This window comes from Mya arenaria, chromosome 1 (assembly GCF_026914265.1).
Source record: "Mya arenaria isolate MELC-2E11 chromosome 1, ASM2691426v1".
Classification (NCBI taxonomy): domain Eukaryota; kingdom Metazoa; phylum Mollusca; class Bivalvia; order Myida; family Myidae; genus Mya; species Mya arenaria.
Genome location: NC_069122.1, coordinates 16,507,669 through 16,532,506, shown reverse-complemented (window position 1 = coordinate 16,532,506; position 24,838 = coordinate 16,507,669). Strand labels below are relative to the sequence as shown.

Here is a 24,838-nt window from a genome sequence, read left to right as displayed (position 1 = left end):
TCAGCCTGAAAACAAATGTTACTCAATGCCTTTTCTGACGCCTTGCTAATAAACTAGAGAATCTCATGAAATGTAGAGATTTAATAACAGGAAATGATGAAAAGATGGAGGAAGTTTCAGATATCAGGGAATTGAGATTCAGATTTGAATCTCGTCGGTTCATTCCCGTCCGTAAATAAAAAGCATTCAAATAACTTTATGACATTGTACTAAGATGACCGAAAATCATAAAATAAAACTACATGTACTATCTCTCCCTGAGTTTAAAACGGGAACTGATAGAAAAGATGGTCGAGAAATCAGCCTTTTCCAGAAAACGATCTTGACGCAGGCCTAATGAGCGAATGGAGATGCCCTAATAAATGTTGCGCATTGTTGTCGCTAATTTCTGATATCACAGTTATGTTTTAACGATGGGAACTGCATTTGGAAAACGTAGAGAGGCATGTTAAAGTGTAATTAATAAATGTGTGATATATGGCAAAATGAAAACCCATGGATCGCCAGAGTTATCTTAAGAATGATATATGTGTGCCCAGTGTATTTTGATGATTAAATTACTATAGCTCTTTCCCTGGAATAATAGAACAACATTCTATCAACTCAAACAACGTTTCTGAAATATGCATATATTCTGTATAATATAATAACAGATTGATTCTAACAGCAAATACTAGACTTCATTTTCATCTCTAAAAATAAACATATCAATTCAAAAAATTCTAACAAGAGCGCCAAATTTACAATTTACGCCCGTTTACGCCTAAATTTGGGACACCGAGTTTGGTGATAAGTCACATTTAGAGAGCCGACACTATAGGGACAGTTTTGCCAATTCAAAGGTCATAACTGTGGAGTTACTGAGGCGACATGGCTTGTTATCGAACCTGATCAAAATATTCTGCCCATACAGTCTGACGAAATGTGTGATGATTGAACAAAGGCTTCTTTAGTTATTGATCTGACAAAATCAATTTAAGGTAATTTCTACAATAAAATGGTGATAACTCTCGAATTATTCAAGCCATACGGCTGTTAAACTTGTCTTAAATATCATGCGCATGAACAATCTGACCATATTTGGTGATAATTGGACGGAGGATTCTGAAACAGATCTGCCAAGACCGATTTTAGGTAATTTCTACAAATTTTGAGTGACTAGAGCGATATGACTGGTTTTTCGAACTTGTCCGACATATTATGCCCATACACATCTGACTAAGTTTAACGATGTTTAGACAAAGATTTCAAAAGTGATTGATCGGAAAGGACAGATTTGAGGATTATTTATTCAGCGTACTACAATAAATCATATTTCGATTTTTGTTTACAAAAAAATATATGTTTTTACGGTTTTATCAATGTTTGCGCCAAATAGCACGTGTCCGCTAGGTGGCGCTGTAAATCAACAAACAACGGGATTTAAAAACAATAAATACACCTTGTTAAAGAAGAGTCATTGACGATTGTTTGTTCCAAGTTTCATTAAAATCGGCCGACATTCATATCTTTCGGAGGAACGTGGTCATGTACCTTAAAGAGCGATACCTATCGAGTAACTTTTAAAAAATAAGGCTGGTTATCAGACTTGTCCGAGATAGTATGCCAATACACAATCTGGCCACATTTTGTGACGGTTGGACAAAGGCTTCAAAATAAATAATGTTCTTGATCGGACAAGACCGAATTGAGGTATTTTAAATAAATAAAGGGCGAAACCTCTCGAGTGACCAAAGTGGTATGGTTGGTAATCGAGCTTGTACAAGATGTTATGACAATTAACGTTCTGGCAAAATGTGGTGACGCACGCACATACGCGCATGTCAAACTTTATTACGTATCGTTTTTTTTAAATAAAAACGGGCGTATAAAACCGAATATTCCTTTCAAGTGATAAACATGAACGTGTTTATATAAAAGAAACTAGTGGTTTAATTTTAGATAAATATCCACATTCTGAGTGTTTGAGTTCGAATTCGTGTTGCGAAATGTGACAAATTAACATGTGATTATAGTTAACTCTTTTTGACATCCAATTTCCAACCATGTCACTGTAAAATAGCCATGAATTGTAAAGTGTTAAACAGCTTTTAGAACCGACACATGCATCTCATTGACAACATATGCTTACAAGACATATAGCTGTAATCAAATTAGGTTTCAAGACTGACTGTGCTCAGTAGAACCGATCAACATATTATTTTTTTCCGAATGTAAAAGTCCTATAGTTCAATATTTCAACAGCATCATGCTGCTTATTTCGATAAATACGTTTTTTAATTAAGGAAATCAAAGACATTCATTGCGTCAATTGCTCCATCGATTAGGGATTTAAGAAGACAGAATCTTGCAATCAATTAATGTCTCGAATAACTAGAACTGAGAACGCGTTGTTACATGATGGATCAGGTATCAAACACTAATATTATAGCGCAGGATTGGGTTGTTTCTAGTGTGTTCTATATCTTATAAAGGAACAGTAAGGAACGGTAGTAACTGTCAATATTGAGGTTCACTTACATACGTAACTAAACCGATACATTTTATAAAGCCACCATATTTAATTTATCGTGTCGTATTACAAACAAGTATATTAGAATTATCAAGGAAAAAATTGTCCTTATAATGTCAATAAATAGAACCTACCGCGGATGCTGAACCAAACATATAAAATAAGCCCCAGTCACATATGTACGACCTACGATTATTTTTGTAACAAGATTGTAGCGGAGCTACGACAGCTTGCTTGATGGGACTGGCGTAGGTTTTGGAAAGGTGGATTAGAAAGAAGTGTAGTCCTGAGCGTTCCAAATAAAATACATGTATGTGTTGTACGACTTTTGTGGAACAATATGTCAAGGCTGTCGAAGTAAAAACTTACAATTGAATTATAAGTCAACGGACATTTGTAGGACTAGCGTGGGTTTACGGTAGGGCAGTCGTATGACTATCGTATTAATTTGTGGGCATCAGGTGACCCAAAAGCGTACGAAATTCGTGGATATATCGTATTAAAGAACTCATCGCACACCAAAACTTTAAAATTGGCCAGACGTCAAGACTAACCTACGAGTCGGAATTATGAAAGGTATTAAGCATCTGCCTCAATGTCTTATGCACGTATTTACAAAAGTTTAAAAGCATTTCTTAATGCATCTGTCAGAAGCACAATGGTACCAAAGAGCTCAACTCCAAAGAAAATAATAACAATCAATCAAACGCCTCCTGCTAACCTGTAGTTTGTAAGCAATAAATGAATATTTATTATCCAGACAGTGTAAAGATGCATTTGCTTATTTTGTTATGTCATGTTTTCAAGACGATTCCAACAGCTGTTCAGATGGTTAATGAGAATACGAAGTTTCAATACCTGCGTCTGCTCATAATCATGGTGGTATGATCACAAAATAGAAAGGTTAAATATTGACCCTAAACACTATTAAACAAACGAGTACACAGATATAATTGACATGAGGGCAAACTGGTTCATACGCTGGTCTATATGAGGGCGAATGACGCACATGCAGGTCTACATGAATGCTGATATTAAGGGACCCATCCCTAATAAACGATGTATTTTTTTCAGTAAAACCCTAATAAATGATGTTTATTTCACATTATTGCATAATATGTGTGTTTTCGGTACGTTATCGTTGTGTGTTAAAACGCAAAAACCCGGGCGTTATCGGTAGACAACGTGCATTTTTCAGTTAATTCACGTGCCGTTAATGACCGGCTTTTTGTTTTACATACGCGCTATCATGGTTCGCATCATAATAATGGCCGTTGAGCGACTTGGTTTCTGACCGAAAGTTGGTGAACGATGCCAACTTTTGCACAAAAATAAATGTCAGCATACAGCTGTATACAAATATCAACAAACGAAATAAACCGCATTAACTTACATATTTTCTTCCGAGTTGTCTTTTCCTAGCAAGCTGATGTGTGTTTACTAGATAGTACTTTCTGCAGTTGTTTTGACTATTTGGTTGTTTTAAAAGCACTAAATTAAGTCTAAAACGTTTAACTCCTCCGAACTTGAGTTAATTATGTCGATTTTATTCAGAACAAACGACTTGTATGGACATGGTTCCATTACGTCGTGTGTAATGAACAAAGACATTTCATTTTTTTTTCTGATGTTGAAGATGCTGTTGTCAAAACAAATAAATGGTAAAGTAGGAATATATCGGTAATAAATCGATTACCCAATAGGTATTGTATGGAAATAATCCAAGTAATCCAGTCAATTAAAAAAACACACACGATTGAACACTGCAAAAAATTGGCGTCGAAACAAAAATGCAACTGCCAAATGTTGCGGCCCTAATCGAGCTTAATGTAAAACTTTTTCATTGACATCACTCGTGACGTCACACATGTACCTGTTATGGAGGTTATTTTGAACTAACTGTTTCTGCATTTTCGTGCAATTTAACAGCTTTTTTAAACACAAACCTTTCTCATGGTGTGTATTTTATGCAATAATAGCGCACTCGGGCTGTAAACCACTTTGCGGGCCTTTGCAGATGGTAACGACTTCAAAAAGGTGATTAACCCTATAAAAACCGTAACAAATAGTTTCTATTTCAATAACACACTAATAAATAATATATATTTCAGTCATAGTATTTGTCTGACAGCATAACGTGATATGTCCTCATTAGTTAAGCTGATGTAAGGACAAGTGGTAAAACTTGAGAAAAAACACATTTAAGATAAATGATATATTTCCTGGGTTTAGATCATCAAAGACAACTGTCTTCCGTGCATCTGTAAAACGGTTCGACCAAAAGTAACAAATACGCTGGCAATGTTCATAATAGTCATCTTTTGTATACAAGTTTTAACTTCGACGATGGCAATTTCATAAATCATAAGCATAATGAGGATATGTTCAGCGCCTCTTTGAAAACATGTATTTTTGTAACTGCACTGTCAAACCTAACTGTTTATACATTAACTTCACGGCTATATATATATTATTAGAAACGTTCGAGACAAAGGAGTGAAACTAACGCAAACCTTCATGTGTCGAGTTCAATGGCACCAACACAACACCACACAATTACAATGCAACTACAGCAGCACAAAACAATTTTCGGGATATCTGCAATCATCATTTGGTTCAAAAACGAGGCTATCTGGACGACTTAGTGATGACTTGTCTTGACACTTCTTTCTGTCGGTTAGCAAAGAAGCAGTTTTTTCCCCTGTATTTTTCAACGAAGTATTGCTTAATATGGCTTTTCATACCTGACTGTGACGTATTTCTGCTCAATCACTAGTAAGATTGCTTTAACATTATAACATTGCAATGTATTTCATGTAATTCTAATGCAAAATATAGCATCATCACTTTTCCTTAAGGAATCCAAAGATATTGGTTCTATCGAACAAACAACAAACAGATATATCCTCTATGCTTTACAATTGTTTGCCAGAACAAAGTTTGGTCTGTAAGACTGTACTTTGCCAACTATACCCACAAGTAGTTCATGTATTGCGTCGTTGAAGACATGAAAAAGATCTAAAGTATTTTGTTTTTCGTTGTCTGTGTCAGTGCCATTTTAACCGAATACGAACGTTCTTATAGACTAAAAGCTATTCTTTCAAACAATAGTAAATCATAGTTTCCAGAAGCCTCCATGGGCGCCATGTTGTCAGAAATATTTGGACAATTGGATAAAATATGTATGGACCGAAATGCCAGCAGATTTGGCATGATGACCTCAAAATCAAAATGAGGTCATCTACTGGTCACAACCACAACTATCATGTCAAGTTTTATGCAAGCATTGTAAAGTTATCACTCGATCAGGTTTTTCGCATTCAATGTCAGTATGACCTTGATCTTTTATCTGATTAAATCAAAATCCAGAGGAGGTACCTACTGGTCACGCCCAAACTCCATGTCAAGCATCAGGGCCATGGGTCAAGCAGTGTCAAGTTATCTGATTGGTTGACCTGATTGCCTCAAAGTCAAAAAGGGGCATCAACTGATCAGGCCCAAACTCTATGTCAAGTTTGAGGACCGTTGATCTTTGACGGCTTATCACTTGGATAAGCTTTCCGCGTTCAATGTCCCTGTGGCCTTGACCATAGAACCGATGACCTCAAAATTACTAGGGTTCATCTTCTGGTTACGTCCAACATCCAAGTTAGTTTTGATGCCCATAGGTCGAGGCATTGTCAAGTTATCACTCGGACAAGCTTTTTGCATTCAATGCCACAGTGACCTTAACCTATGAGCCGAAGACCTCCGAATCAATAAGGGGTCTTCTACTGCTCAGTAGTAATTTCTCGGATAAGCCTTGGTCTACCGACTGCTCAATTGAAGCATTGCTAGAACCCTAGCAAATGATGTCTACAAATATATTAGATTCATTACTCTAATAAATGATATTTTTTTACTAAACCATCATAAATTATGTCGTTTTTACTAAAGCCCTTATAACGAATGTCTATTTCAGTAAAACCATAATCTATATCATTGCTTCAGTGAAACTAAAATAAAAGATGTTCATTTCACTAAAATCCTGATAGATGCTGTCTATTTCATTAAAACCCAAATAAATAATGTATATTTCAGTTAAAGTCTGATAAATTATGCCTTTTTCAGTCCTATTGCAATTAGTTGTCTGACAGCATAACTTGAAATGTCCTCCTCAGTCAAGCTAGCTACACTGAAGTAAACGCAAATAGTACTAAAATCGAGAAAAAAAACATCAATAAATTTCTAGGTACAAATAACCAAAGACAACTGTCTTCCATACATTTCTAAAACGGTTTGAACCCTAGTACCAAATACTTTTGCCATGCTCATAATGATTATTTTTGGCATACAGCTTTCAACTCTGAAGAGAGCAATCTTATAAATCAATCTCACACCTCTTATAAACATTTGCGTATTTTAAGTACACACTATATCACCCATCTTTATTCATAATGATACACGCTGGGTTTTTGAGTGTTTTGAACGTTGAATCCAGCAGCTGCATGAGATATGTTAGAGGCGAGTGACGTGATAACTGTCCCAATTGTGAACCAAGATCGACGCCGAACAAACACCAACGCTCGTCTGTTAATGATGTTGTGTTTCTTTCATCCAAAAAAGGGGCATAACTCAACAGTATTAACGCCGTAGTTATTGTATTGCTGTATATGTGCGTATTGTAACTGGCAATATGTGTATTAAGTTTCATTTGAATATACAAAAGCTATGAAAATACCTCGAGATTGAATTCGATACCTTGAATAACAAATTAATTAAATTTGACATACGTGAGAACATGATGAATTTCGTCATATTCCCATGACAAATAAAGCTTAAAATTTCAGAATACATGTAAGTTGAAATTTGTATTGTCTATAGGGAACTGTCAAGGAGTTTGTTTGTCCCCTTTCATTTTTCCGTGTATATAAATGACATGCAAGAAGAATTCATACATAAGGAGACTAGTAACCAGATAATACAATTCCAAAAAGAAAATTGTCGAAAAACTACATAAAATTGCTATCGTTGTGTACAACGCATTGAATCATTTACTGACGTACCACATTGCTTACAACACATTTATATTTGGCATTTTTGCGTATTTTTCCAATTTAATTCCTAATGGTTTTCTACCAAGTCAGTTTATTATTAACGGCGGAATACTTATCACGTGATTTTCACATGCTAAATATACAAACAATATTGTTTCCCAAAAGGACTGACGGTTCAATGAAGTGGAAAACCGCTACTTAACAACATAGACTAAGAGCCCGAGATATTAATATCGGTGATGAAATTGATTGATGTTACCTTTTGAATGAGACTACCACTGCTGAAAATGAGTCTTAGCTAAATCGTTTTTGACTGGTTAGTCTGTGAAACGATAACGTGACTTGTAAGATGTTTGGAAAAAAACATTCCGAGCTATTTATTAAAGGGAAAACTCAGCTGAGAGAACATGGCTGCTGCGTATATACTTTAAATTATATAAAATGATGTTTTATGAGCCACATTCAAGCTCGTATTGACAATTGTTTGCTAGTTGTCAGTAAATATAATAATAATAATAATAATAATAATAATAATAATAATAATAATAATAATAATAATAACACATTTAAGCTTTTAATCTTATTGTACGCAGATGATATTGTGGTATTTTTTTAAAATGGGTTAAGTATTTCACCAATGTACTGTCAAAAATGGAAATTAATCGTAAATAATGACAAACTAGGGTCATGGTATTTAGAAAAGGAATAATTGAGATTTTCATTGGTAGCTAATTTAATAAAACATTTGAATCTCTTGGTGGCCAGGCACTTTAGGCTGCCTTTAAACTTAAAAAGAATTTATTTATTTCTAATATATTTACACCTCAACTTCCATTCCTTAAATGAACGTCATTTCGGCAATTGCGTTCATCAATCGATGAACGCAACATCTTCGGATATGTTCGGATCGCAATTCATTGCATAACAATATACATGGAAAATATTTATCTTGTTATTGTTTGTATTGTGTCAGAAGGTCCCGTAAAATATAAATCAACATTTTAGAAATTGTTAGTTTTTTAAATTTTAAATGTGTAGTTGCCATAACTGTTTGAAGTGTACGTGATTTCAAGTGGTTGATCTTTTCCCGCGATATTGTGACGTCATTAAAAAAATGCTTCTGGGTCGTTCTAAATGTATTTACAGAATGGGTAGGAATGGGTTACTGAAAGTTTTTTTTTAAATGAAATTAAGTTTTTTTTTAACAATTCTTGAATGAAATAATGAACTATTGGTGTAAATAAAAGTAATGAATTGCGGGCTAGATGTCATTATCGGGGATATGAACGCAATTGGGCTGGTCAAAGTACTCGTGGAGTCCTTCGGACTCCACACACTTTGACCAGCCCATTTGCGTTCATACCCCGATAATGACATCACGCCCGCAATTCATTCCTTAAATTAAAGCAAGTTACGCCTTATCATTATTTGACAAAATAGTTCCAATGATAAATTACGGTTCAGAAATATGGTGGGTTTCAAAAGCAGGTGGATCTAAGTAAATTCACCTTTATTTCTTTAAAACATTGTCAGGCGTAAAACTTTCAACACAGAATAATTCCATATACCGATACTTATATATATATTATGTCCATCCTTTGTCATTCATCATCCGATTTGGGCTAAAAATAACAATAAGGAAGAAAGAAAATTAATCAAATTTACATATAACCACGGACCTATAAACCATGGATTGGCAACTGCCCGATATCGGTGAAACGATAAGAAATAATAATTTACCCAGAATCCTTAGCGCGCGCTCGGCAAATATCGGAAAAATCCACCGAATCTCCGATCGGTGATTAACGGCGATCTTCGGTTATTTCCGCCAGCTCTGCTGATAATTATTTTAATATAACACAGATCGACATGTCGCATGTAATATGTTTGTAGTTTGTCGTTATTGCATTTTCTCTAATTATCAAAGTATTAATCAGGACCTAATATGTTCGCGTGAGTTTAAGCTAATCACATTAACACAGATGAGAGATGCCAATCCATGGTTTATAGGTTCGTGATATAACGCAATGTAAATTGATATACAAAATAATGCAGCAGAAACATACTAGGGAACCAGAGTAAAAACGTTTTTAGAACATATGGGGTGGTCTGATGTTTGGCTCAAACAAGTGGTTGACAAAAAAAAAAATTTTACACGTCTTTAAATTATGAGCTAGATATTTTTTCACGTAAAGAATATAATCAAAGGCTACCGAAATCACCAAGAGCTTCTCTATGTATATAATATGCAAACTTTAATTTTCAATCATATTAAGACACAGTAATAAATAAAAATTAAATCAGAGCAAATTTAATACGTTAAGAGTGAAGAAAACATGTTTATTTCGACTGTATGCTTACAGCCCATGAATTACACGCACATATACATATGGTTTAAAAATGTACATTTTCATCAACAATTCAAGAATGGTGAGTATGCCTATACAAAATATACGTGGATCCGTTTGAGTGTGTATCATAATTAAAACACAATAATTTTAAAACATATCACATGTTTACATGTAGGTAATTATAATATGTGATAAATCAATTGTATTCACATAAAACATCGTTCTAAACATAAATGTATTAAATATATTATATGCAAAGCTACGATGAACAACGATGTTGTAATCATATATACACGTATACTTGTATCAACATCGTGCATCGTTATAAAATTTCAATATCCGCTGTAATAATAGTACAATAGCGTGTAATTCATTGGCTGTAAGCATACAGTCAAAATAAAAATGTTTTCTTCGAAACGCAGACCGTGAGACGAGCTAACCGCTAACAAAAACTCGTTCAGGTTTTACTTTTAGTTTCAAGATTCGTATCTTTTAACATTGAGGTTTGAGAGGCGTGCCAGCCTTCAAGTTTAGTACGTGATGCTGTAGAGATACCAGTTGTAACTGCCACATTCATAAATTGATTAACTAGATATAGTGTATATTTATCTTTATTTCTTGTTGATTCAGGGCGTAGCAGAATATCAACAGTTATGACAACTACGTCTTACTCTCTTAAAAATGAGGGACAGGTTCCTTTTGAAAAGAGATGACAATTGGACATAGTAAATACATCGACATTTCTTGCATTCAGTAAGATCATAGTTCACAATCTAGTGGATTTAATATTTGTAACATATGAAAAAAACGTCCGCAAATATAATTAAGGTGAGCAGAAATAGTTTGGTTTGAGTGAACTTGGTCAAAATGATTCTTTAGAATAACAATATAACCAACGTTTACCAGCCAATCAACGGCTGATGGGCTATCATGATGTACTAAGATAACGAGCTAATATTACTGTGAATCTGTTAAATGTTTACCATACTTGGAAATCTACTCATGTTTTATTGTATATAAGTTGCGCAAATAATTTCTATGGTAATGTCTTAAACATACAGTAAACAATACACATAGAGCATATATTCTTTGAAAAATGTATTTCTGTTGTTGTTTTCATAGATGCAATCCACTGAACTGGCAAACCTAACAGTTTGCACAATAATTCACGGAATACTTATTTATAGTAAGTATTATGTAGTTTGTCAACAGGAATCTTGGCAGTGGTCTTTAGTCAAGCCTTGCTTTCTTTTGCACAATAACAAAACAAACCGTTCATTTTAATAATGCTACATGTATTCAATCTAACTAAGACAGGTTTAATGTTGATCGAAAATCTCATCATATCACGGACTTATAAGCCATTGTTTTTAGATCCGTGATTATATCCACAGAATATATCGTCAGTTAGTTGCAAATGTCGTCAGCGTAAGTTTGCCAATGACGAAAAAAATTGAGAGTTAATATATATAATGTGATAAAATCCGCTTAATAATACCTATGCCCAAACCCAACTCAAGTGTTTCTATCAAATTCCAGCGTGGTTGTTTTTATGCTGTAAAATGATGAAATACTATGGCAAAAAGATTGTAGCATGGGAAATGGTGAACATTCTTGCATGTTGTAATATTAACAGAGGAATTTAACGGCAAATCTTCTATCAAACGATGGCATTCCCTGGCAAACACTAAATTTTGTGTAAAATGGGGTTTAGTTTCGCTAATTGATAAAAAAAAATCGGCGGAAAATTGTAAAAATTTGAACTTTTATTTTATCTTTCTTCATGCACTGATTTTCATCACACTTTCAATAAATGGCATTTTTTATCATCATATCAATACGCCAAAAAAAATTCAGCGCCATTCGGAACAGACCTAAGAGTGAGTTAGCTTATAAATTCATGTTTTGAGTGAAGTGGCAACGTCTTTAAAGGGGCTGTACTCCGTATTATGAGACAGCGAAAAAAAGAGAAAATTGTCGAAAACTGACATAAAATTGTTATCGATGTGTACAATGCATTGAAACTTACTAACTGAAGTACCACATAGTTTACAATTAATATATTTTTCACAGTTTTTTAGTATTTTTCCATTAAAAAAGATTACTAGGTATGTCTACCTAGTAGAATTCATTCCTTATGCGTGATTGGCTAGTCGATGTTATCACGTGATATGACCATGTAAGGTATATAGCTTTAATATTCCAACATGTGTGTAAGCCTTCGTAGCACAGTGGATACAACACTGGACGGCAATTTTGGCAACACCGGTTCGAACCCGGTCTCCGACTCGATTTTTTTTTCATTTTGGCATGTTTTTTACAATTATGATATCAAAGAGTAAAACATTTTATAAAATAATTGTCCTGTGATTCGTTTTGGTGCCGATCTGGTGTACAGTCCCTTTAACACCACACAGTGACAATGCAACAAAAAACAGAACTTTTAATAAGCAATCCTCATATTGTAACAATGTGTCTAAAGACGACGTTTTCTGGACTAAGTGATGGCGTGTGTTCACACTTCTTTCTGTCTAATAGCACTGGACTAAGTGATGGCGTGTGTTCACACTTCTTTCTGTCTAATAGCAGAGTAACAGACGGGTGTTGATTAATACTGCTGCTATTCAGGGACAAAACTGCGGACAGTTTCTGCCCATTGTTTACATACAATGTAGATTGCACAGTTCATTCAAGTCTGCCAATAATGTAGAACCTTAACCCTTAAGCTGCTGATGGCGATTTTAAAGGCTTTGCAAACAGCTTGGAACCAGACCAGGCGCCGAGTTACTCGGCGTCTGGTCTGGTTCCAAGCTGTTTGCCACTCAGTCAATATATCCTGAAAGTTTTAAGTAAATTGAACGAAATTTAGAATAAACCAGACGACATTTTTGAGCAGACGACAATTTTCTCAGCATGCAAAGGGTTAATTTTGAATGTCTGGGGAAAGGCTTTGATCTCATTTTTTGTATTATCTTAAACGAGCTATATAATAATTGAGGAATCGAAATATATTACTTCTATCACACAAACTCTAAATCCTCTAAGATTTACAAAGCTGTTTCCATGAATAAAGTTTGGGTATAAAGTTTCAGAAAGTTCTTGGCCAAATATACCACAAGTAGTCCAGGTTGTGGAATAAATGAGAGAGATTTAGTGAACTCAATAGTGTTCTTCCCTGTCTGGTCCAAAGCCAATACGTTGCCTTAGTTTATACTAGCCAATTGCAACGACAGCTGTAAGCTGACATTAATCTCTTTCAAATTCGTTTCCTGGGCAAAAAAGAGTACTTTGTCCTTTTGAAAGCCCAAGAGACCCTACTTCAAATTGTTTTCGTAGGATACAGCTTCCAACAAGAAATGTTGCAGACATCACCTTTTGTCCTTTAGTTTTACCCGACTGTTTTCATAAATATCTTGGGGCATATAGTTGTACTACATGTATCTGGAAGCATATGGTTGAACTATATCGGGGAATATGGTTGAACTATCTTAGGACATATGGTTGAACCCTATTCTAACAATATCGTCGGTTAGCAAACCCCAACGCTTTTCTGCTGCTGCTGCTGTTGTTGTTGTTGTTGTTGTTGTTGTTGTTATTGTTTTTGTTTTAGTCGATATTCAGGGCAATACTCAACAATAAAAAACAAAACACATTTGTGGAAACAATATATATCGTTGTGACTATTGAATTCTTAAATGTTTCAAAATATCTATATTAATAAAAACTTGTTTTGAAAATAAAAGTATGCCTGATTGTTGAACCAATTATTTGTTAAAAGTACAGCTACTTTAAACTAATTTGCTTAAATTTGCTTCTGTGATGGCCTTTTGACAACAAAATTAAAATGCCGCTTTTGCGAGTCAAAAGCTCAAATTCAGACACTCAGGCTCAAGATGTTTGTGAATACAGCCCCTCTGCTTTGCAGTACATGTGTGTATTGTCTCTGTCAATATTTGTGAAAAGTTTCATTTGGATATATTTGACATTTTTTGAGCTATGACAAAGGTTCAAGGTTTTGTAAATTAAATAAAATAACTCACTGATCTTAGGTACTTGAGCTCTGCCTGACATTTCCTCTCCAGTTTGCCTGCACCGGGCACCTCTTCAATCTCCTGGCACACCTTCACCAAATACTCTCCACATTTGAGGTATCTGAAGTCAAGTGCAGAATAGCAAACTAGTAAAACTGGGGGAAAGATAAATCACTGCTCTGAGCTCAGCTATAGACATCCCTTTCTCCCACCTCAGATAAGTAGATCCAATAATTTAACCATGCTAGATATTCTTATCTTGCCCACGGGCGAAGATAAAATGCCTGTATGGAACTCCTTTTTTAATGGTCACAACGTTGTAATTACCTCCCTTGTTGAAGACTGTCGTCAGTAGCATCAAGAAATCTTGTCTTATGGTAATATTTAGAACGCTAATTAATTATTTCTCGCTTCAAATGTCACCATAAAACAGTTTTCAAGCACCATTCAAGAAATAGTGCTTCATTCTCCTTAGAACTATTTAAAAAGACCGATTTGACTATTAACATTAACTGGATCATTGCGCGCATATCCATGACAACCACGTGCTATCGCATATCCATACGCAATTATTTTCACTAGGGACAAAAGAGTTCCAGCAAAAAATACATATTTACTTAATTTTGTTTAACTGAGGTGGGAGAAAAAGCATCTACCATAGCCGCTCGTGTAAGATAGGTTCATCCCGACCCTCGCGCAGGGTTTTTTGCGGAAACTCGGTAAACCTCGTTTCCGCAAAACACCCTACGCTCGGGTCGGAATGAACCTATCTTACACTCTCGGCCATGGAAGATACTTATAGTCTAGGCATATCTTCAATTTCCTGAAAAACATTCACCAAATACTCTCCAAACTGGAGGTATCTAAAATGTAAGAAGAACAAGGGAGATAACTCACTGATCTGAAGTACTTGAGCTTAACCAAAAAAATCTTCTCAAGTTTACCTGCCCATGGTTGTGAAATGATATCAAAAACGTGGAAATACAGCCTTTAACATCTTGTCCGAGATTTTTTTTTAAACATAGCGTAGTTACCATGCTAATGGAGTATTTTATCCCTTTTTGATTAAGTTTCATAAACCCATCAATGTTGTGAGTCAACCCTTAAGGCTAATATCACATAGAAAAAAAAATATTTGAGCATTTTAAACAGTGGCTTTATGATTTCAATTATTTTTTAAATAACTTTTCAAAATTTGAAAAAAAACATATGCACAGGATAGTTTCCATTTTTGAATACTCACTTCCTCAGTAATTCCGTATGATCCTTTGCATCAGCTTCAGCCATCTGAAAATGTAGAATATCAACAACCATACAATCTCAATTACAACAATTACTTTAATACTAAAAAAACATAGTTAGTTGATTTACATTATCATTCTCTTCTATGAATCTCTGTTGGCCAAGTTTCATAACAATGAAGATGAAGAGGTGGCATTTAGTCATATCTGATGCCCTTACATCTCATTGCATAAAGCCTGAGAGTTCTAATAAGGTTATTCAAATAGTTCACCTTGTGACATCTAAGAAAGACTGAAGTTTTCATATTGTGAACATTTAGACCAAGTTTCTCTACAGCCCTATTAAAACCTCCAACAATAATGACAGCATGACATATAAAAGCCAGCATGGAGATTTTGAACAAACTTATAAAAGGTTGGGTTAATAATGTTCTGTTTTACAACTGTGCCAAATTCAACAATATAATTAACAATAACATGTTTTTGTGTCAGTTATAAAGGCACTTCCAACAGCCTTTCTGTTGACTTGTGACTTTTTAGGGGTATGGTTATTGTTCGTCTAGAGGAATTGGGTTGAATCCCCAGTTAGCCCCAGTATTCTGGCTAGTAAGAGCATTTGGGCCGCGAATATTTGATACTGAATCATATTTTAAATTAAGCTACACACATATAGATTAATACCATACTGACACCATGTCATGATTACACCATCTAGCTAATTGGCGTGTGTATGGCATTAAATGAGTCTCCAGATTATTAAAGACAGTGTAACGTGCGACATTAACAAACACCAACAGATCCCTTCAGGGAAAAGCATGCTCAACCCTGAAGGGGTCTGCTGGTCTTTATTTACAGTAAATTCTCAATCCACACAGAGCCCTGGATTTGCTAATTTGCATATTACCAACCAAGTTAACATACGTACTATGAACGTACTTCCGTCTATAACGTTATACTATGAACGCACATCCGCCGCCTTCAGTGGACCGTTCCACTAATCCCCCACCTACGGACTGTTACAATAGGTAAGTGGAAGAAAAAGAGGCAATAAGACAATAATTACTTGTATCATTTTTAATGTTTCAAAAATTCAACCTTATTGTGAAAATTGTATTGATTCATTATATCAGAATTCAGAAATGTCATTAAATAGCCAGCAATATGTAATCACATTAAAATTTGACTTTAAAATGGAAGTTCAAAATCAGCCAAAAAAAATCATTTCAAAAGAGGTCTTTTAGCACTAAAAAAACTGAACACAGAGCATTCATCTCCAAAGTCACTCATGGCTTCACTATGAAGCGGCAAACTGCGCTTATTTGCTAATTAACATACATTGTGAGACTGAGCGAATCTGAATACTTAAAAGTAAAACATTACTGGTGTTTTTATGATTGCACAATAATGAATATGCCGCTGTTGCTCATAATGTTATTTTTATGCTTTCTGGCTATAGATTGTGCCTTCTGCTTTACATGTATGACGGCGATGAAAGGCGGCAAGATTGGCAAAACAAAAGTTGAGGGCGGGTTCATCAGCACCAGCTTCACCAATTGGAGAGACACAACGAAAAAGTTCTGAAAACATGAACAGGCCGATTGTCACAAAGAGGCCATTGAGAGACAAGTTACCCTACCTGCACAGACTAAAGACATCGGAGAAACAATTTCCACAGCCCGTAGTTTTATATCTGTCAACTATTTCAAGCGAAAAAGGTTTAGAAGAAAACATGAAAATAAAATCTGAAATCACTTTACTTGCTACGCATCAGTTTTGTCACTACAAGATACATTTTAGTTGGTAATATAAAACTCACCTACAATGCTTATCTGACTTGCTTGATGAGTTCTAGAAAACACAGGGTATACGCTGATATGTCACATACTGACACACAATGCAGCCCAAATTGCAATACAATAATATTATGGTCCAGTTTTAAAAAGGAGATGGTCAATATTGAAGGACAAAAGAAAAAGATTTATAGCCCAATATGATAGACCATACAGCCCATAATGGCAAACATTACAGCCCAGATCTGAACCCAAATACAGCCTTGATTGATCAATATAAACAATACGAAAAAATACGCTTCATTACCAAAATGCACTTAAAATGCTGAAAAAAAATGCGCTTAAAATGCAGAAAAAAGTCTAGGGTCTTTTAATCTGAGCCACTAGATGATTTAGGGATGGGGCACCCAGCGTATTTATGTATGTATTATGTATTTGACTTTCTTCAGACCTTGCGGTCAAGGATAGCCAGTGAAAGTGCAAGCAGTTATCTCCAACAGGGTCCTTTGTTTTTGCTGAAAGGACAGCACGCGGAAGAGACAGTTGTGGGATACAAGGAAGTCCGGTTGCAATACCCTAGCTTTTTTTTCCAAAAGACCCCTTGGTTCTTTTACGTGCTCGGTGTAAAGCACTGATACACGGAATACAACTCTTCTGGGTTATACCAGTACTGTGTACACCACTTTTCCAAGCACTACCCTTTAATAGTCCAAATAATTGTACGTTGACAGATTTTTTTTTACGATTTTTAATATGGCAAATCCTTGTACGAAAAGTGGGTAGTTATTCTGATCGGAATTTTGGGTTAAAGCATACTGAGTCTATAAAATATCAATAAAACAAGAAATGTTACCAGGTAATGTTATTTTATACTAGTTCCGTACACAAAAAATAAATATCCAAGGAATAATTATGAGTTTGACAGGTTTTTCTTCATTTCATTCTGTCAAAACATAACAATATATTTACATGAAGGGCACCTGCAAAGCTGCGGTTTACAATTTTACAACAATCGAAACATTTCACCCATGGCCGAGTTGTTTCGATTGTATTTACGAGGTCTATAGAAGTCTCTGAGCTTGTCGGAGGTGGCCAAGTTATTACAATTGGGTCAAGATGTTCTGCTAGGCATAATTGTTGTCTGTGTCAGTCAACTTTCGTTTTATTGGAATTTAGGTAAATAATGCTTGTTTTGTGCAAATTAGCTTTGCACCTTTATGGTAAAATATGAATATAAACCTTTATTATCCATTTTAACCATAAAATACTTCACTTAATACAATTTCAATATTTTTCGAACACCCCGTTTTTACCCTTTTAGACGTTAGGGATTGGAAAAATCCCGTATCACATCTATTAATATTTTAGACTAAACCCTTTAAATGCCGAGCGCCAGGCAAGCGAGCTACTTGTACCAACTTTTAAAGTCTTTCAGCATGACTCGGCCAGGGATCAAACCCAAGATCTTCTGCTTCGTAGGCGGACGGCTTAACCAGTAGGCCACGGAGACGGTAACTGTTAAACAATTTTTGTTTTGGCAGATTTATAGTACAACGGGAACATTAGAATGACAAAATGTTAAGAAATGCGTCTGTGATCTGTATCAACGATGTCAACGGTTTAAAAAAATTCATTGACTGGACTGTAGTCGATCAATAGCTATTCATAGCTAATGTTTCTCTGTTATGTCATACCACTGAAAATAAAATTTGATTTGATTTAAACTGGACAGTTGTCAGTCAATGGCAGTACATTTTTAGCATTCAAAATAAATATATAAACAATTTTGAATAGAACTGTTATGCTGTATTCACCAGACTCTTCCGAATATTGAGAAAAATTACCTTTAAATTTGATTTATTGCAACATCATCAATCTTGCAATCATTCAGACGCTTTTCCAGAGCGCTTTGTGACTCTGATTCAATACCGGAAGTCAAGTATTCAATATGGCGGATCACCAATGTAAACAATCCTAAGACTTTTATTAATCGTTAATACTGGTTTTTGTTAGGTCAGTATTTATTTATTTAGAGCATTTTTCAATCGGTCTGCAACTTAAGGTATCAGATCTACTAAATTGTAACAGGTTGTTATTGCTTGATGACCCAGTAATATTATTTGGTATTTATTTAAAGAGGTCCATAGAATTACTGGAATCACCGTAATTACCGGAATCCCCTTTGAAATAATAAATAACTGAATTTCCATGTATCATATATAAACTTAAAGGGTCTTGTGAACAGTTGTTTCTTAGCACAAAAATGCATGTTAAAAGGGAGCTTTTTTATTGTTTGGACATTCATTATGTTTCTCAAGAGGCGTCAAAAATAAATCGTCTAAAACGGCGGTTTATATGGACTAAGTTATTTCTATATTTGTTGAATGGCTGAAACAATAAATAAACGATGAAGGGTTTTGATGTAGACATAATAAGATACATTCAGGAAACTTTTTTAATGTATAATTCCCGATTTCTAAAGGCTCGATCCAATACCCATGTCACGTTGTGGATTAAAATTTCTAGCACACAATATAGGCATCCCCCATGCCAGATGAGTCACGCGCTGTGACGTAATACTTTCAATTTCATTTATTAAACACTTATTGTAACCATAGTTATGAGATTTCAATAGGTGAGTTCCGTTAACATTAACTTTACAAAAATATTCCTTCAAAACAAAAGAAAATAACCCTTAAAAGACGTGATATCGAAGGAACTTATTGACATATGCAGTGGATACAAATTACTGCCCATAATGACGTCAGTAAACATCATAGCTCGCGCTTTTTGGTGAAATGTACAAAATGGCTCTTTCTTATGTATTTTCTTTATAAAAAAAATGTAATCTAAGGTATGCTAGAAAAAAAACCTGTCATGTGTGTCCATTCCTAAAAAAAATCCAACCCTTGGGCACGCTGCGTAGCCGGTACAAGGCAACGCAGGTGCTCTCGGGTTGGATTTTTCTATCCGGAACGGGAACACGTGACAGATTTTATCTGTATTCATGCCATAATTTCAATACATACATGTATAAAAACATTACAGGAAAAATGCTGGAAAGAATTCCGGTTGTACAACCAAGAAATTTAATTGGTTATGCTGCTGCACCAACTTGTCCCTTAGTCTAAATAATAGCACCTGGAGTGTTTTTAGGAGTTTTTATATCGCAACCTCTCACAACGGTTTAGCTTTCTCTCTCTCTCTTACAATGATTCATAGAATCATGAAAATAACTTTGAGTTATTTACACTCCATGCATAAAAGATTCAAGAATTTGATTTGATGAATTTATATTAAGACAAATATAAATATATCAAAATTTTCCTCCAATTGACTAAGTGTTTTTCTTAAATCCAGGTGTTCTTTCATGGTTATTCCTAAAACTTGTGCATTCTCCTACTTGTAAAATTTGAATTATGAACTATTTTATATACTTTTTATGCCCCCGAAGGTGGGCATATTAAAATCGCACCGTCCGTCTGTCCGTCCGGCCGGCCGGCCGGCCAGCCGGCCGGCTCTGTAACTTTCCCTTGTATGGACAGTTTTTAAAACAACCTGCCACATGTGTTCCACATACCAAGACGACGTGTGGTGTGCAAGACCCGTGTCCCTACCTCAAAGGTCAAGGTCACACTTAGTGTTTATTCACAATGGAGTGCTGCATATAAGGACATAGAGTATAGGTTGTCGTGTCCGGGCTGTAACTTTCTCTTGTATGGACAGATTTTAAAATAACTTGTCACATGTGTACCACATACCAAGACGACGTGTCGCGTGCAAGACCCGTGTCCCTACCTCAAAGGTCAAGGTCACACTTAGTGTTTATTCACAATGGAGTGCTGCATATAAGGACATAGAGTACAGGTTGTCGTGTCCGGGCTGCAACTTTCCCTTGTATGGACAGATTTTAAAATAACTTGCCACATGTGTTCCACATACCAAGACGACGTGTCGCGTGCAAAACCCGTGTCCCTACCTCAAAGGTCAAGGTCACACTTAGAGTTTATTTTCAATGGAGTGCTGCATATAAGGACATAGAGTATAGGTTGTCATGTCCGGGCTGTAACTTTCCCTTGTATGGACAGATTTTAAAATAACTTGCCACATGCGTTCCACATACCAAGACGACGTGTCGGGTGCAAGACCCATGTCCCTACCTCAAAGGTCAAGGTCACACTTAGTGTTTATTCACAATGGAGTGCTGCATATAATGACATAGAGTATAGGTTGTCGTGTCCGGGCTGTAACTTTCTCTTGTATGGACAGATTTTAAAATAACTTGCCACATGTGTTCCACATACCAAGACGACGTGTCGCGTGCAAGACCCGTGTCCCTGCCTCAAAGGTCAAGGTCACACATAGTGTTTATTCACAATGGAGTGCTGCATATAAGGACATAGAGTATAGGTTGTCGTGTCCGGGCTGTAACTTTCCCTTGTATGGACAGATTTTAAAATAACTTGCCACATGTGTTCCACATACCAAGACGACGTGTCGCGTGCAAGACCCGTGTCCCTACCTCAAAGGTCAAGGTCACACTTAGTGTTTATTCACAATGGAGTGCTGCATATAAGGACATAGAGTATAGGTTGTCGTGTCAGGGCTGTTACTTTCCCTTGTATGGACAGATTTTAAAATCACTTGCTACATGTGTTCCACATACGAAGACAACGTGTCGTGTGCAAGACCCATGTCCCTACCTCTAAGGTGAAAGATACACTAAGTGTTTATTCACAAGGGAATTCTGAATATAAGGACATAACAGTGTAGGTTGTCAAGTATGGGTGGTATTTTTTTATGTTCAGAGGCAATTTAAAATAACTTGCCATATGTATTTGACACGTAAAGGCAAGATAAACTTTTCATGTACTGACCTTGTTCGTAGGTCAATGTCACATTCGGGGGCATTCGTCACATACTGTGACAGCTCTTGTTAATGTTCTTAACTGACTAACACCATACAGGAAACATGTGAATGGGTTAAGTTTATAAGACACATCGAAGTTTTTAAGGTTTATACCCGGTATATGAATGTTTTTATATAACATAAAATTAAAGTAAATGGTATGGCGTCCCAGGTTTTAGACAATCATTAATTGAGTGATTTAGTCAATCTATAAATTCACATTTAATTTTCAGAACCACAATCATTTTGCCAGCGATCATGAATGGGGCGCAAGGTTCTCGTCCCTTTGTTTTGACATATACATCAGATGAAATAGGTAAGAAAAAAGCTGACTTTATTGCATGTCTATGATTTCTGTTTGATTAAGAGCAACTATTTTGTTTCAATGTTGTTCTCTAATATGATACCTTAGGCTAGTAATGGTAAAATTCACAGACTGTACGTAGATTCTTTTATTTTTGTATATACATACTATGATCTTTAACAATTTTAGAGTTCTAGATTATTTTTTGTTTACAAAATTATCTACACCCACCGACTATCAGCAATGTCAGATTGACCATAGATTTGGCATTGCAAACTTCACTTCAACATGCAACACAGAATTTAATTCAATGGTTGATCAATACATATTCAAGTACTTTTACACACCCACAACCAGTTGTGTAGTAAACTGCAAACCATGGTTCTTGATCTACCTTTGTGCATGTGCATGTGCACCAAACAATGAAACTGTTTAAAACAGTTGACTAATACCAGGTTAAAGTTGTATTTATCTATTGATTAAATTGTTTCACCGAAATAAATATATGACATTTTAAAAAAATATACTGCCATCTCATTGGACAAAAAGTATTTTTGAACACTAACCTTGATTATTAACTATTTCCATATCTTATATTTTTTTGAAATTTTGCTTTACAGATCGATTAGCCCACAGAGCTATAGATGGGGTTCGAAGTAACAAAATTAAGCCAGTTGACTACGAAAAGCTAAGAAATATCGCTGCGGAGAAAAAGTTCTCCGCTCACAAAACTTTACTTAAAGTGAAAAAATTTGAACATCTTTCGAAACAGAACAAAGAGAACCATTTGCTCAAACAGCACAAGCTGGTATGGCAAAAAGAGTTTATACGGTTGAATAGCATGAGAAAAAGAATACAGTCAGATATCGAGCAACACAATAGAGGGAATTCTGATACAGGGATATGCGCACATATTTATCAGGAATTTGAAGATTATCAGAATAGTCTGGAAACTGACTTCAATCAGTTTAAGAAAGCCACAACGGAACCTGTATGGAACCTGAGGTAAATGATGCTGGTTGTTATAGAAGTGTTTTACTTCATTTAAGAGAAGTCCTGACTAATAGTAAACGTGTTTTCCTCTCTGAATGTTTATTTGAATTGATGCTATTTGACACCACCAATGACATTTTTTGTGCACACTTCATAACTATATGTAGCTTTTCTATTGTTGTTTTTGAGAAAATTGTTGTTCCTGGAGTTGCATTGCAATAAGCATTCTCTTCTTTGTTGGTGGCGTGACATTGCCATCATCATTGTCTTCGTTGTTGGTGGCGTGGCATTGCCATCATCATTGTCATCATTGTTGGTGGCATGACATTGCCATCATCATTGTCTTCGTTGTTGGTGGCATGACATTGCCATCATCATTGTCATCATTGTTGGTGGCATAGCTTTGCCATCATCATTGTCATCATTGTTGGTGGCATACGGGCATTGCCATCACCATTGTCATCATTGTTGGTGGCGTACGGGCATTGCCATCATCATTGTCATCATTGTTGGTGGCGTACGGGCATTGCCATCACCATTGTCATCATTGTTGGTGGTGTACGGGCATTGCCATCATCATTGTCATCATTGTTGGTGGCGTGACATTGCCATCATCATTGTCTTCGTTGTTGGTGACATTGCCATCAACATTGTCGTCATTGTTGGTGGCATTGCCATCATCATTGTCGTCATTGTTGGGTTGTGGCATTGCCATCATCAATCTCTTCTTTGATGGTGGCATAGCTTTGCCATTATGGCCTTGTCTTCTTTATTGGTGGCATTAGCATTGCCATCAGCATTGTCTTCATTATTGGTGGTTTGGCATTGCCATCGGCATTGTATTCATTGTTGGTGGCGTCGCATAGCTATTATCATTGTTAACGTCATTGTCATCGTTGTTGGTGGCGTAGCATTGGCATTGTCATGGTTGTTGGTGGCGTAGCATTGGCATTGTCATCATTGTTGGTGGCGTGGCAATCAGCATTGTCATTGTTATTGGTGATGTGGCATTGCAATCAGCATTGTCTTTGTTATTGTTGGCGTGGCATTGTCATCAGCATTGTCTTTGTTATTGGTGGTGTTGCATTGCCATTGGCATTGTCATCGTTGTTGGTGGCATGGCATTGTCATCAGCATTGTCTTTGTAATTGGTGGCATTGCATTGCCATCATCATTGTCATCTTTGTTGGTGGCATTGCATCAGCATTATCATCGTTATTGTTGGTGTGGCATTGCCATTTGCATTGTTGGTGGTTTTGCATTGATTTCAGATTCATATGAAATTTGAAACCAATGTTGCTGACATTGCACACAATTATAGTAAGGCCCATAGCTGTGTCTTCAAAAATTGTTGAGTATATATAATGCCCCTTTTCCCACTAAATACACAGACAGGGCTGAGGTAAAAGTAATAGCCTATCTGCATTCTAATGTCTAAATTGAAAGTTTTTCCAGTATTATTTTAAGTGAGTGATTGTTGGTTTTCGGCCAAAATTAGAGGACTAGGGCCCAACTAGGATCCATCTTAGAAAAAACCTGCTTGATGTAAGATCGAATATCTCAGATTCTGTTCAAATAGATTAAAGATTCTGGTGCATTTGTTTATAAAAAAATATATATCTGTTTTTTCAAAGAATACCAATTTTGCTGGCTTTAAAATATATGATAAGG

General features: G+C 35.7%; 2 protein-coding genes across 6 annotated transcripts in view; one reads left to right on the top strand and one right to left on the bottom strand.

Moving 5' to 3' along the window:
• Positions 1–22,757, bottom strand: part of LOC128232077 (UPF0415 protein C7orf25 homolog) — a 43,130-nt gene extending 20,373 nt beyond the window's left edge. Inside the window, exons 1-3 of one of the 5 annotated variants that reach the window (XM_052945459.1) lie at positions 22,741–22,757; positions 15,174–15,217; positions 13,940–14,051 (exon numbers count right to left, since the gene is read on the bottom strand). In XM_052945459.1, the coding sequence (XP_052801419.1) occupies positions 13,940–14,051; positions 15,174–15,217 (156 nt within the window). In that variant the 5' untranslated portion in view covers positions 22,741–22,757. Of the gene's footprint in view, positions 1–13,939; positions 14,052–15,173; positions 15,218–16,096; positions 16,174–18,380; positions 18,469–18,805; positions 18,864–22,740 lie in introns of those variants that run through there. The other 4 variants (XM_052945426.1, XM_052945450.1, XM_052945434.1 and 1 more) reach the window with 4 other exon arrangements.
• Positions 18,898–24,838, top strand: part of LOC128232069 (coiled-coil domain-containing protein 148-like) — a 28,082-nt gene continuing 22,141 nt past the window's right edge. Inside the window, exons 1-3 of the mRNA XM_052945413.1 lie at positions 18,898–18,974; positions 22,104–22,186; positions 22,795–23,179. Coding sequence (XP_052801373.1) covers positions 22,129–22,186; positions 22,795–23,179 — 443 coding nt within the window. The 5' untranslated portion in view covers positions 18,898–18,974; positions 22,104–22,128. The remainder of the gene's footprint in view (positions 18,975–22,103; positions 22,187–22,794; positions 23,180–24,838) is intronic.